At 39.4% G+C, this 14,313-nt stretch overlaps 1 protein-coding gene across 8 annotated transcripts in view; it reads left to right on the top strand.

The window, feature by feature from the left end:
• Window positions 1–14,313, top strand: part of CDH13 (cadherin 13) — a 445,875-nt gene that overhangs the window by 174,159 nt on the left and 257,403 nt on the right. For all 8 annotated transcript variants that reach the window (XM_069027120.1, XM_069027119.1, XM_069027122.1 and 5 more), the window contains exon 4: window positions 13,029–13,145. In XM_069027120.1, the coding sequence (XP_068883221.1) occupies window positions 13,029–13,145 (117 nt within the window). The remainder of the gene's footprint in view (window positions 1–13,028; window positions 13,146–14,313) is intronic.

The raw sequence follows: 14,313 nt of genomic DNA, 5'->3' as shown, positions 1-14,313 counted from the left end.
CTGTATGCAGTTATGAAGGGAACAACATGCTATTGAAAATGGATGAGAATGATCTGACTGAGATGTGTGCTGGAGAAAGGAGAGAGACAAAAAAGTGATTCTCTGGCATTGAGGAAATGTGTGACTTTTTTTACAAACATAGAAAGCATGCAGTGGAGAAATTTGAGGTTATTGAAGCATTTGGTTTTGTTGAAATAAAAATTGATAGCTTTGTTTTCTAAACAAGTTTATATTTAGCGTTTGAACAGTTCATTAATAACCCCTTGGCATCTGACTGCACTCTCAGAGGTGCCCAGAGTGTGACACCGCTCCTGGCTGGTTCCGTGCAGCGCCTTTGCTGGGATTGATGAGACAGAGCATTAAAGAGCAACACCCATATCTCACACACACTCAGGGCTGTCTCTGCTAGCAGAAGGATGGGATCCTAATCATGGGTTACTCATAGTCCACTCAAAACTGAGCCTGTTTTAAATCAGGGTGGCACAAATATTTTGCTCTGATGTCAGGCTGCAGCTGCCAGGCACTGGCTGTCGTTTGGAACCCACTGGCATTTGTTCCTAGCAAAGATGCCAGCCTGAAAAGTACCAGGGAAAGCCTGGGAGTACCAGGAAAGTTAGTCAGAGACCTTACATAATTAGCAGTGGGATATGTTTCTGTCATCTACCACCAGTGTCACTAAAAATCAGACCCAGCACTTTTATATTCGCTTGTGGCATTAGAATTCAGAAAAAACCTCAGACATAATTTCTTCTTTGCAAATGATTTTTACTGCCCTTGCGCTCTAGGTTTAAATTTTTATTGGGAAAAAAACCCCAACCCTGTTGTTTTCTAACTTTTTCTTCCTTGTTTTATCACTATTTCCTCCTTCAGGGTTAGTTAGGTTCAGGTTAGGTTAGTTAGGTTCCGGACTCTGGCTATGTTTTGAATGTGGGATTTATAGTTGGTACAAGTAGCCTGGATCACAGTCTGAGTGTGCTTGGTAACATTGTTTGACCATATTTGGTTCTCTTCAACTGAAAGGACCAGTCTCTGCTGGTAAAATTCTATATTTAGTCTCAAACCAATGATTTTGCTTTTATAAATTGTTGCATCCAATGGAGAGGAAAAATCATTACTATCAGTGCAGAAACACTTAGGCAAATACAAGTGGTTCTTTTACAAAGTTAAAAGCGAAAATGTGTGAGTTTCCAACTCCCTCATACTGATAGAATCAGCAGAAAAATGATTGTGTTGTATTTTATATAATGTGCAGTGAAATACCAATGAATACTTTTTCTACCTTATCAAATGATACCAGGCTGTTACCATCAATATGAACAAAACTATTTGCTTCTATTTCTTTGCTTGCTCAAAATTCTAAAAAAAGAAAAATAATAGTTTACTTGAGCCCCCATGGATTTTCTGACCTACCTACCTATGTTTTAATCTAGAAAAGTACTAATCCCTGGGAACTACTAATCAACAGAAATACTTCCATTGCATGAGTTAATTTATCCATAGCATGACTATTTCAAACCTCATTCTATCTTTTAAAATTTTTTGTTTTTTGTTTTTTAATTTATGCCATTACTTCTCCAAGTGGTACAGGCATCACTTCCCATCAAGTCATTCAGATCACAGAGATAACCTTTTGTTTTCATCTTGTGCTTTAAATGTAATAAATCAAATCCTTGCCAAAAGCAAGTTCTGAATTTTATATCATGAAATTTGCATTTCATGCTCTGTTGCTTGTTCACAGAAGCCATCCAATCTGAGAAGACAAATAGTGCCACATGACTTGTGTAACTAATACAGACAAATGTTTCCAAGCAACTGCCTGAGCAATCTGAAGATCAAAAACTACTCATCTGAAAAACTTGCGTAAAATGGTAGATAATGTATTTGTTCACAGATTTCAGGGTCTGCTAATGGACAGTCTGTAAACTGAAACAGGACCAAAAATGTATCAAATTAGGAATGCTGCAATTTATTAACTTGTCTCTATTAGGTAGCTCCAGCAAAATGAAGCTATTTTAGGCTAAGAAAGTGATACTGCACTTCACTGCTCTGTTCAATGGTCAGGCAAGAGCAGCCAGACCCTTAAGCACTGTGCTGAAGGTTTGATTTTGGAACAGGGATACCAAAGGGAATGGTGTGAAGGAAGTTGAATAATACAGAGTAGAATTAATTTTCTTACATTCCTTGGAAATTCTGCACTTTATAGGAGCAGCATGCTGTGTGCATGGTCTGACAGACACAATGGTCTTTGGTCACGTTTTGAGGCAGGACATTTGTACTTGGTATGTGTAATGAGAACTGAAAAATCCATCTTACAAATTCATAAAGCTATTTAAATACAGTCCAGTTGAGATTCTTCTAGGGCTGGCTGCTTGATGGATAATTATGAAGGGTAGAGAAATATTGCTGATTTACCTCAAGCTGTGAGAACCCAGGTTTTCAATTCTAGAATTGTCCTGTTTAAATTCTAATATGTCAGTAAAGGCAGCAGACATCACAAGTCTGGTTTTAATGACTTCAGTTACTTTGGGAGCAAGAAAACGCAAAAAAATAGAACTTATTGGACAGAACTGAACAGATATGAAACATGAACAAAAGATAAAGTGGAAATAAAGGGGTAGATAATCTCTTTTGGTCAGAGCCCAGGTTTTTGAATGCATTTGAATGCATCATTTCTTCTTCAGAAACACACTGGATTAGAAATCAAGACCTGAGTGGGGTTTTCAGATCTGTGGAGTGTGAGTGGTAAAATAACAGCATTCACTGGAAGGTCTGTGGGAGCAATTACTAGAACAATAGAGAACCTGTGTCTCCTCTGTCCCCTGTGAATGCTGTGGCTGCTGGGCTGTCTGTCCCTGCTCAGTCACTGCATTGGAGTTAACAAGGAGCACTGGAGTGCTCCAGCCCTGCTCTGAAAGCTTTGAGAGCATCACCTCCTTTAAATAACCTTGGATGCTGCTTCCCGCTGCTCAGAAACACAGAGTGGGTAGCCCATGGCCAGTGCTACACACAAGTAGCGCTGGAGTTGCCAGGCAAATGACATGCAGCCAGGGAGTAAGTTTGGATCTGTCTTCTCTTGGCCAGGAAACTTTAATAAAACCTGTTTACTTGGTGTTTGTGTAGGTGGGGACTGTTCTCATACCATGGAGATGCTCAGTTAAAGGTCAGCAGGTGTGAAGTGAGGAATATAAATATTTCTGTGCTCCTCTGGCTGCAGGTTGTTGGGCAAGATGCTCAGATTCAAACGTGTGAATTCGAATGATTTACAGTTGGGAGCCATCATGTCCCATTTCATGTATTGTAAAGTGTACTTGGCTTTAGTTTCAGCAGGTATAATCCAGAGAAAAAAACACCCTCAAACCATTGTAAACTATTATCCTGCCATTTTAGGTTCTTCTCCCTGAAGTATGTGGCAATTAATATTGTTAGCAGCTTGATGTTACAGCTCATGAATCATTGATCTGCTCCAGTATAGCAATTAATTTGCCTCGGATTCCTGACAGGTACACTCTTCGAATTTCCTGAAGTAGACTTAATTGCCAGCATGTGATTAAGGAGAAATGTGAGAATCCACCAAGATGTCCAAGCCTGTGTCTGGGTCTCCATCTTACACGTTTCATTTTTCTTCTGGGAATCTTCCGCAAAAAAAGCTGAGCTTTGATTTTCCACCCCAAAATATATATAGCAAAACCAAAACACTGTTGCTATTTCTAGCCAGCATATTTTATCAATTCTGCAGGAATTAAGTCTAGAAGTCAAATTTGAGTGAATGACTGGGGTTTTTTTATGGGTCTTGGAAGTAATAGTTTTTAAATATTGGTTTATTGCATGTGAATTTTTAGATAGCTTTCATTGAAGTCAGCACTTCACCTGGGTACTCTGTTCTTTAGTAATACTATGTGGGTCTTTGAGACTGTCCAGACCAATGAAAGGTTTGGAACTAAGAGGCATTGTCCTGTGAATTTAATTGGGTCTCTGTGGTGGGAACAAATAACACAGGTCATGTTTAGGTCTTGTATTCTCATCTTTGAAAAATGCAGCCAAAGTGCAGCACGAAGCCCAGCAGCACTCAGGTGATAATGAAGAGCTGTCCACGAGGTACTACAGCACTGTCTCTTTATTGTGCCCCACAACAGAGCTAAGCTCCTGCTGTCAGGCAGTTACTGCCTGTTAATTTGTGTTGAAGAGTACAACTATAGCCCAAATTGTGAAGTGGGTTAATACACTATGGTTTCAGCTTTTTGGACTCAGTTAATGCCCATTAATTAATTTGTTCCAACTAGCTGGACCAAGCAGTGAAGTGGATTAATGCACTAACATTTCCTCTTTCGACCAAATTTGAAATCCAGCCTGGTGACTGAGGAGCTTTGCTGTAGCCTGGATCTAAGTGGGCATTTTGTCTTCATCACAGACCACAGCTTCATTTGTCAGCGTGGCAGCTCCTGTAAGGAAAGCTCAGGAAGGCAGCTCTGGAGAGCACCCTGCATGCATAGTCAGGCCTAATAGAATATACCCAGACTTTTTTATTGTGATCTAAACATAATGCAGCCCTACTCTGCAGTCTTAGGCAACATTACTTTTGTCAGGAGTCAGCAGAGGAGGAAAGGAGGAAGGAAGTTGTGCAGGGACATGACTGCAATATTATACATGCAAGAGAGTATCAGTTCTAATGGAAAGTATTGAAAGTTCCTCCCAGTTAAACTATCCTTGATTGCTCCAACTAGAAACAGACTTATCATGCTCTTAACAAAAGTGATCTAGTTTTGTTTTTCAGCATAAGGTAAATGGAAATGTATCCATAACTGGGTCTCCTCTATGTAATTAATGCTGTGCAAAGAGCAGGATTCATCTGGAGGTGCCCAACTGATGCACCTGCACCAAAATATACAGGGCAGGGTGTAGGACATACAGTCAGTGTCTGCATTGTGATTTCTTTTTGGTACTTTTTGTGAAATCTCAGGCCAAGGACTGAATTCCTCATTCCCTCCTGAGGATTTTATAGCATGGGAAAAGAAGGCATTTTTCTGGACAGACAGATTAGTGATAGATGGTGAGGGAAGGAAGAGATAATGTTTAATGTGTGTATCTGTCCAACATGACATCAATTCTCATTCTAAATAAAGACCTGCTTTTATTTAAAGTGAGAAACAAGGACATGGAAGGTCTGGAACCCATGGGTCTGCGGGGAGCTTAACTGGGCTTCTGCGTGCTGTTCCACTCCTGGAATTGCTGCTTCCAGCATGCATGCTGAATTGAAAAGGCCACTGTGGGGATTTGACAGCATTTGTGGATTCCTTGAACTGGCTTGTGTGGATGTGCGTAGGGAAAAGGGCAGGGGAGAACCAGGTCCTGGAAGTGTTCTGGTGGGATTTCACCAGCTCCAGACTGTTCTATGAGAGATACAAATCTATTGGCTGCAGTACTGCTGGCATGCCTTGTCAGCTCCTGGGGGAAAGGCAGGGGTTAAAGTACAAGATTATGAGCAACTGCTGTTACCTTTCTTGTCTATATCTGATTGTCAGATTAAGATCAGGTAAATAAAGCTCTATTTGCTTTGATAATCTCAAGTGGTAATGCCAAGACAGAAACTACTCATTAAAAAAAAAAAAAGTTTTAAAATATTTTTAAAAAGTAAAATTTGAGATTACTTCAGTTTGGGTAGAGTTTTATTATCAATGTTTACAAGAAACAAACTCCAAATGAATGTTAAGGAAGGAATATTTGCGAAAGAAAAAGGGGACTTTCAGAATTACACTGAGAGCTGAAGCATGAGAATGTGTGTTGCTATTTGGGAATTCAGGAGGTGACAGGAAGAACAAAGGGATTGTATAGAGTTCAGAAATTAATAGCAAGGTAAATAATCACTGTTTGGAATTAGAATTTACGAGGGCACGTAGTGATAGGACAAGAGGTAATGGCTTTAAAGTGAAAGGGAGTAGATTTAGATTAGATTTCGGGAAGAAATCCTTCCCTGGCACAGGCGGCCCCATCCCTGGCAGTGTCCAAGGCCAGGCTGGACAGGGCTTGGAGCAACCTGGGATAGTGGAAGGTGTCCCTGCCCATGGCAGGGGGTGGAACAAGAGAATCTTTAAGTTCCAACCCAAAGCATTCCATGGTTCTGTGGGATGACTGGGGGTTTTTGGGTTAAGGGAATAATGATGATGAAGGAACTGAGGGATAATGAGGAATATGTGGCAATAAAACTTTAAAGAAATTGTTGGGGAGCAGGACTGAGAAGGTTTCAGTTGTAATCCCAGCTTGGAACCTTGTAGGAGGTAGGAAGAAATGTGGTTTATGTGTCCATTCAGACAGGGGCCTGGGACTGCAACTGCTTGATCCATTAAGCAGCACACATGGCTCCAACATAGACTATTCTTGCTTTAGGGTATCATGGAATTGCTTTTGTGCAGCACTCTTATAATGCAGTGAATTCCACAGCACTTAAGCCCAGAATATGGGTATAAAATTTTTTCTGCACACACTTACAGCTGCCCTGCAGCAAGACATAGAAAGCTGGTTTTCCAAGGTAAAACAACTTCTGCTATGAATAATATTTTACATAAGAAATAAGTTTCTTTATTAGAAATTGTCCTTATATCCCAGGAGGGGAACATGGAACTGCTTGTTCATGGCTGCTTGTGTTATTCCACATTTGGAGTTGTCATTTGCATGCTACTGTTCTGCAGGTTTTGTGGCTTCATGTAGGTTATTGCCCCACCAAAAATTCTTCTTGGACTCATTTATCGTGCCCTAGAACTGAGATATGTGCTCTATGTGTTCTTTCTCCTTGCTGGGCATTAAAGAGGCTCTCTTGAGTTTTGGGTTCCTCCAATATTAGCAGAGAAATTAGTCCACTCAGTGGAATATTGAGAGCAGGAATATTGAGAGCAAGAAGTAAAGGCCTTGTGTCCATGCTGTGCAATGTATTTTCCACATGGCTTTGGTTAAGTCTCAAAAGAATCATATTTTTGAAAGGTTTTAATTACTGCAGATCTCCGCTGTGTTTCTGGTACTATTTTCAGTAGCAATTTGGTATCTAACCCAAAAGCAGATGATTTCATTAAATGAGAAAAGAAAAACCAAACCAAAACCTCCCATTTCTAACGTGAGGTTTTGTTACAGGGCACTTTTCTTAAGACTTTTATACCTTGGCAATGGCATCAAAAATGCTTTCCTTATTTCAGTTACATTATTTAAGGTGCTGAGGGTTTTGGGACAGCTTAAGGACTTTTTAATTTCTTCTGGTAAGCTGTAAAAGCAGTCTGGTTTTGTTTGTTTTGTAACAACTTGTAAGCATGGCAGAGATGGAGAAAAGGGTATTTTTACCAGTGATAAGTGATGTGTTGCTAATATATCCTGGTGAAGACAGAGGCAGAAGGTCAGCCATTGTCTTTCTCCTCAAGCCTGTACTTCAGTGCTGTTTGACAGATGAGGCAGTCAGAGCATATTTGGTTGTTTGTGTATAAAGGACACCTCATTATATTTAATGAGCAGTGTTGAACCAATATGAGATTCCTGTAAGAGGGGGTGATTCACACATAGTTTGAAACGAGAATAACATTCTCTAAATGATGACAAAAAAGCATGAAATGTTAATTTAAAAGAATGTATTCTTCTCAGTACAGGTAACTCCCATGGCTAAAGCAAAGTTAATGGTACTTTGTTTTCATCATAGAAAAACTTTTCCCTGCCACAGAATAAGGCAGGTGTGTAGATAAATGAAATTTATATTTGGATAGAAACAGGACTTTTCCATCACAAAAGATACTGCAGAAGTTCAGGGCAATAACTGAATGAATTATTTCACAAAGCAAAAATTCAGATGTATCTCCACCATAGTTTTTGTCACCTATGCATAAAAAATACTTTAGAATATATTAGCACTAAAATAGTTCTGACTAACACGTGACCAAATGGTTTGAACGAGAACAACTTTTTTCACCTATGGTCTTGACTCCTCTAAAGATAACAGGAGCCTCCTTCCTATAAAAATACCTCTGGCCCAGGCAGATGGATGGCCCAGGAGCAAAGCTTTGGGCTGAGGTTACCAGGTGTCTCTGCTGTTAATGAATATATCAGATTGGACAGTGTGAGGCTCTGCCTCTCCACTTGCGGAACAATTATAGGAGTAGAAACACTCAGATTAATTAAATCAAGTTTCACCAGCAATTTCCATGACCCAGATGTTGTATCTGACCATACTTCACAAGCCTGGAAGTTTTTGTTCTCTGAAATACCCAATTCCCCTTAGCCAGCTATATTTTAGCTGGGTTTGCTCTTCACAAGCACACAAAGTGATTTTTAGGATGACGTTTATGGGCACTGAGGACAGACTACTTTTGAGCAGATGTTTGTGTGAATGCCGTTGACCTTTACATTTCTTAAATTTATTCATTGAGTTCATTATTTGTTTAAACAGTTGTTCATTAACTTATGAGTGAAGTTCCAGCACATTTCTTAGATTTTTTAATATTACTACCAACATGAGAAAATATTTTTTCTGGTTTGGCACATACTTTAGAAATAATTATCTTCAATACTGCAGGTAATAACAGTATTCAGATGATAGAAATAACATACATAAAGGAATTAAGTATTACAGCACGATTTAAAATTTCAGCTGAGAATTATATAAAAATTGTTCCTTTAAGTTCCCCTGTGTTGGAGGTTTTTCAGCATTTTGTGGAGGTGTTATTTTGTAGGAAAACCAATATACCTCAGATTACCACATCCCATTCCCTATTTCAAATGAACTTTGCTTGCAACAAGCATCCAATTAATTTTATTTTTCCTATTTAGGACTGACCCCATTTTATACCATCAACCTTCATATATAAAACCAAATAAATGACAAGAAACTCAAGCACTTTTCTGGTCACCATAGTGGATTACAGATTGCCACTCCAGTAGTGTTTCCAACCCTTATTGTGACAAATCGATACCAGAATTCAGCCACCTTATTCCCATGACAAGTTCTAATGAAATTTTCTTTGCCAAGAGTAATGGTTTGTGCTGCTGGAGAGTGACTGGGCCATTCATTCAAATATTCAAGCTCTGCAAGAAGCCTTGGTGAAAAGAAAGAAAAACAAAACAAAGAGGAGAGTTCTCGAGGGATGTAGGGAAATTGCAACTTTCATGGCTTTGTAGTTTGGGAAGACTGGCATCTCTCAATTAAAGTTTAGCCAAAATGCTGGAAAAATGAGGAGGCCACGTTTGGTGCTTGTTTATTGTGAACAGAGAATCAAACTTTATTGCCAGTGAATCAGCTAAACTATGGCTGAGCTGATTCCATGTCTAGAAGGGGAAATTAAGGAAGTCAAAAAGAGGGTGTAAAAGTTGGTTATGAAATTGTGGCAGTGAAATGATAGTTGGATTCTGATCATAATCTACTGACCATGAAAAGTGTATTTCACTGACCATGTGAAATATAATGATCACAAATGTGGTATTGTAGTTAAGTAGTAAAAATAACCAACCTGATAGGATTCCTCACCTACCATCTTTGTTTAAAAAATGCACCAAAACAGTCAAAAATATTAAATTTTTATTTTTGGTGCACTTTTTTAGGTAGGCATGTATTCATGATATTATATATATTTTAAATTTTGCCTATGGATGGGTGTTTGTGGGCACACACCTTGATGTTTCTGTATTTCATATGAGGCAGCAGCTGTGAGAGAAGCAGATATGAGCACAGCCATCAGCTCTCTGGGTGCTGGTGGGACACATGCCCCTGGGACAGGCCATTCCAACCTCTCCAGGTTCCTGGCATGGTTGGAGTTGTTGTAGCCACTGCAGTCTTTGATCAGCTGGTTCCAGAAAAGATGATGGAGAACTCCTTTGTGGGGTTCACTCATGGAGAGGTCCAAAAGACGGCTCCTGTGATAGTGCCAGCCTGATATTTTAAGAAAATTTGAAGCAAAATTATCAATTATATCTGGAGTAATTTTATATCCCTTGTTGGAGTTGCTTCTCCAAGAAATTGCCTAGGTGAATCCAGCAAAAGATATTATATATACAATATATCCATCCATGAATGAGAGTTCTTTAGTGCTTTAACTGTTGAGTCAGGTGTTCAGTGCACATGTAATTCCAGATTCCTTGGCTTCTGCTTTTACACTGACTGAGGATCAAACCTGCAGTTGCAGCTGCTTGGCATTAAGTAAAATGTTTTTCCTTTTTCCCTGTTCTTTACAAATGGGGAAATCATTATGATAACCACAAAGAGCAGTGAATTATTCAACGTGTTGGTGAAGTACTCTTGACCTTTTCTTCTCCTCTGCTTACCTGCATTCCCTAGTGGTGATTTTGGCTACTCATTTAATCAGTAATTGCTGTTAGACAACAGGGGATGATAAGAAAGAAATCATCACCAAGAAATCACTATTTAGAAAAACACAGTGAGATTTGAAGTATTAACAGTATGAAACACACTCAGAGAAATACTTGTATTTCTGTTTCTAATCTGCAGAACTTCCTTCTCCATGAAACAGGAAAATTGTCTTAGAAACAAAAGGCAATAATTTTTATTATTTTTTTGTTCTGAATTTCTGCTCAGAAATCTGGATTTAAGGGCCTTAAGTCTTACCATCCTACTGCTTTCCTTTAGAACTTTATATTAATGACTCACTGAATATAATTTGGGTTTTCCTTCCGTTTGAGAACCTTTGGGAAAGTGGAAGGATAACCTGTCATGGGAAAGTGATGAGTTAATTGCTTATGGGTCTATAATGGGACCTAGGTATTGAACAATCTGGAAATTCCTTTTGCTCCTCAACCTATCACAGAAAGAAATGTGACACATTCAAGGTCACATTGGATGGGACTCTGAGAAAAGTGATGTGGTGGGTGATGTCCCTGCCTATTGCAGGTGGGACCAGATGGCCTTTAAAGGTCCCCTTCAATCCAAACAGTTCTATGACACAAAGATAAGCAAATCTGGGTGTGTTCATTTGCAAAGACCTGGGAGTTCTGCCCTACCTCTTCCTGAGTTGAAGGAAGACCATGACAGTAGGAGCAGGAGTGAAAGGTATGCTCAGATAAATGCTACTGCTGCTGAGCTAAAGAACTGGGATTTCCTTATGGACATCCTGGGAGTCACTATTGCTCCTCAGGATCACCTCAGGCACGTGCCAGCCCATCTGTGTTTACAGTGTAAGTGATTTTGAAAGCTTTACTGCTTGGTGCATTTGCCTTTGGTCAGGATTCAGCTCTTTTCGTTTGACACTTCAAATGTTTTTATCTTGAACTTTCTCATGAATTTTTATTAAGGAAAATTCTCTTGGGAGAGGAGTTGAAAGACAAAAACAGGGACTCAAGTGGCCTTCAGACTGAAAGATTAGAGAGAAATGGCAAAGCCTTTGGGAGAGCTGGGAACTCTACCAGAGGGAGCCTTAAAAAGTTATGAAAATTGGCAACATTGCGAGAAGAGATTCTCTGCGTGGTTCCCACTGCTCTTTGACTTTATCATTACTAAAGCAAACTGGTGAAAACTTGAGTTTCCCTTGTAGCTGCTGTTTGTTGTCAAACTTGAGAAATAATGCTAAAGCCTGTAGAGGTAGAGCAGAGTTTTGATGGTGAGAGGCTCGTTAGACGGGAGGCATTGAAACAGATGGAGGCAGCAGCAGCTTGTGGAGATCTTGGCTGATGGATCCAGATTGTGCCACCAAGAAAACTCATTCAGCTCTGAAGTTTTATAAAATTACAGCCCAGGAATGGAGCTTTCCTTATGTAATGAAGAATCAGTTATTAAAATGACAACATGTATTCCAGAGCTGTCTGAAAACTTAGGGGTTTGGAGTTTCTGCATTAAGAGAGCAAAGTGTTATCTGTAGGATATAACTGCCTGATTGGAATTAGACATTTAATTCAACCTGTGATTTTTTGATAAAACTCTCATGACAACCTGAATGAAAAGCAGTGATCGAAATATTTTTCAGTTCCACAGTTCCCAATACACTACAAATCTGTATTTTTTTTGTTGTTCTTGGGTTTCTGTTTAGTTGGTTTTGTTTTGGTTTGTTTGTGGGTGTTTGTTTGTTTTGTGGGGATTTTTGTTGTTTTTTCCTCTTCCAAAAGAATGCTTGGACCATGGGGAGAGCTTTGGGAGATAGGGAGAGGCTTTTTCTGACCTTGGTAGTGCTTGGAGAAGAGAATTGCAGACACTTTTGGGGGAAGCAAAGGAAGGAGGGTGGTCTCTGGGAAGCTGCAGCTCCTGCAGGGAGAGCACTGAGTGGATCAGAGAGCAGAAGGGAAGAGAGCAAAGGTGTGGTGGGCAGAGTTTTCCAGGGGCCAGAGGCCACTGTGGAGAGTTCATTGTAGCTCATAAAGTGCTGAGCTCCCTGAAGCTCAGATAGAAAGAAACACTCCAGAAAATGCAGCAGAAAAAGAAGTCTTGTGTATAAACGACTTCTACTTTTGTTCTTTCTGACAGCACAGCATGAAGTTTTCTCTAAGAGAAAGCAAACCCCAACACAAAACACCCAACAGCAATAACCTACTAGCTCATATTCTAAGTTACACCTGGGTTTTGGTGTCTAATTTGAAGTTACAAGCTTTTGGTGTTTATTGAGAGTTCATTACCTGCAGACTGTGTTTGCAAATTCTCTCTAAATTCTGTTTGATTGAAAGCCTGGACTGAGAAGTGACTGAGCGTGGATGATGTGAAAATTGCGTAAAGACATTTGAAGTGTTTTTTACTGGTCTTGTGCAAGTATTTGAGGTAACCCAGACCTTGCTTAAAGCTTATGATTTAAGCAGTCATCAGGTTAGGATTACAGACACATCTGCTTCAGTTTATAACTTGTTTACATGAGTACAAAATTAATATGGGCTGTCTACAGTTACTGAAATAAGTGCAGCAACCTGAGAGATTAAATATATGGTTTGATATGTTATCTCTAATTGCTGGAAAATGTATAATGCTAAACTTAGAATCTGGTAGTTCATGGTAATTTTGACTAAAGATGCAGGGAAAGGGAATAACGACTGAATATTTGGAAGCTTTTCTAACTGGTCTTTTTCTTTTTTAGGAAATCTTAAAACTAGAAGGCAACCTTGGAATTCCAAGACAAAAAAGGGCTATTTTGGCAACTCCAATATTAATTCCTGAAAATCAAAGACCTCCATTCCCCAGATTAGTTGGCAAGGTAAGTCAACAAAAACTGGATTAAATTTTGGTATTAAGTAACTGATCTATTACTCTTATAGTTCTGCAGTGCCTATCACACTGGTAGTAATATCCCAGATTTCTTCCCATCCTCTTCCATCCCTTCTGCTTGCTGAATTTTTGGATCTCAGGCAGTCTGAGTGGCTCTGTAGAAGTTCCTTCATTAAGAATTTTTTATTGGGAGTTTAGTGTGAGGTAACTGAGGCTCCTTAGGCACAAGGAGACAAACCCAGCCCTGTTTGTGCTGCAATGTTTCCCTGGCATCTTGTCGTTCCTCAAGTGCTACTTGGGGATCACAAGCGCCTTAGAGGATGTACAAACACAGACATGTGAGAGCATCTGGCAGGCTCTTTTTCAAAGGCCCTGAGAATCCTGTCCTCAACTAATGTTTAAATTATAGGAACTGCAAGAGATCAGCACCTTGAAATACTTGGAGCTGTCATAATTTTTACAATCTTTTATGTTTTTTTTTCATCACAGCTCTAATTTAGGTATCCAGATGATTATTTTGGCTGGAGTCTATTGCAAATAGAAAGAGAGTTTATGTATGTGTCAGGGGAGACAAAAATTTTACAGGTATTTAAAATAATGGAATGACATATTCTAGGTCAACTGTGGTAATTTGCAACTGAATGTTCAACAAAGCATAAATCAAAAGGTTTGGAGTCTCAGACATACTGATGGTAGGGAAGAAGTTCAGTCAAAATCAGTGCTGAAAATAAAAGCAATTTTTTCAGGTCTTTTTGACTTCTCACAGATCTTCATAAGATACACTTTGAGGTCTTCCTAACTACAATGAATGTCTGTACTAATCTGGAGTACTGGTTCCTGTACCTGTTTCAGATCCTGTGCAAACTGCAGAAAAGGTTGTTCATCTCCCTCCCTCAAATTTAGAGGTTTATTGTCAACTTTCCATAGCTCCATGAATTTTAAAAAAATCACTTAGTTGCTCACTTCTGTAAGGTGTGAGGAATGTGGTTATTTCCTCTTTCAAAATATTTTGGGGCTCATCTTCAGAAGCCTCAGCAGGCCACCACATGGACTGATGGATCACAGCTTTTGCTGGGCATGGATTTCTCTTGAACCTCAGCTTTGCCATCTCTGCTCTACTGTAATCCTTGCAGAAGGACATTGCAGATTAGCTGTGC

This window comes from Aphelocoma coerulescens, chromosome 11 (genome assembly GCF_041296385.1).
Source record: "Aphelocoma coerulescens isolate FSJ_1873_10779 chromosome 11, UR_Acoe_1.0, whole genome shotgun sequence".
NCBI classification, from domain to species: Eukaryota; Metazoa; Chordata; class Aves; order Passeriformes; family Corvidae; genus Aphelocoma; species Aphelocoma coerulescens.
Note: the sequence above shows the minus strand (reverse complement) of the source record. Positions and strands in the feature narration are given on the sequence as shown.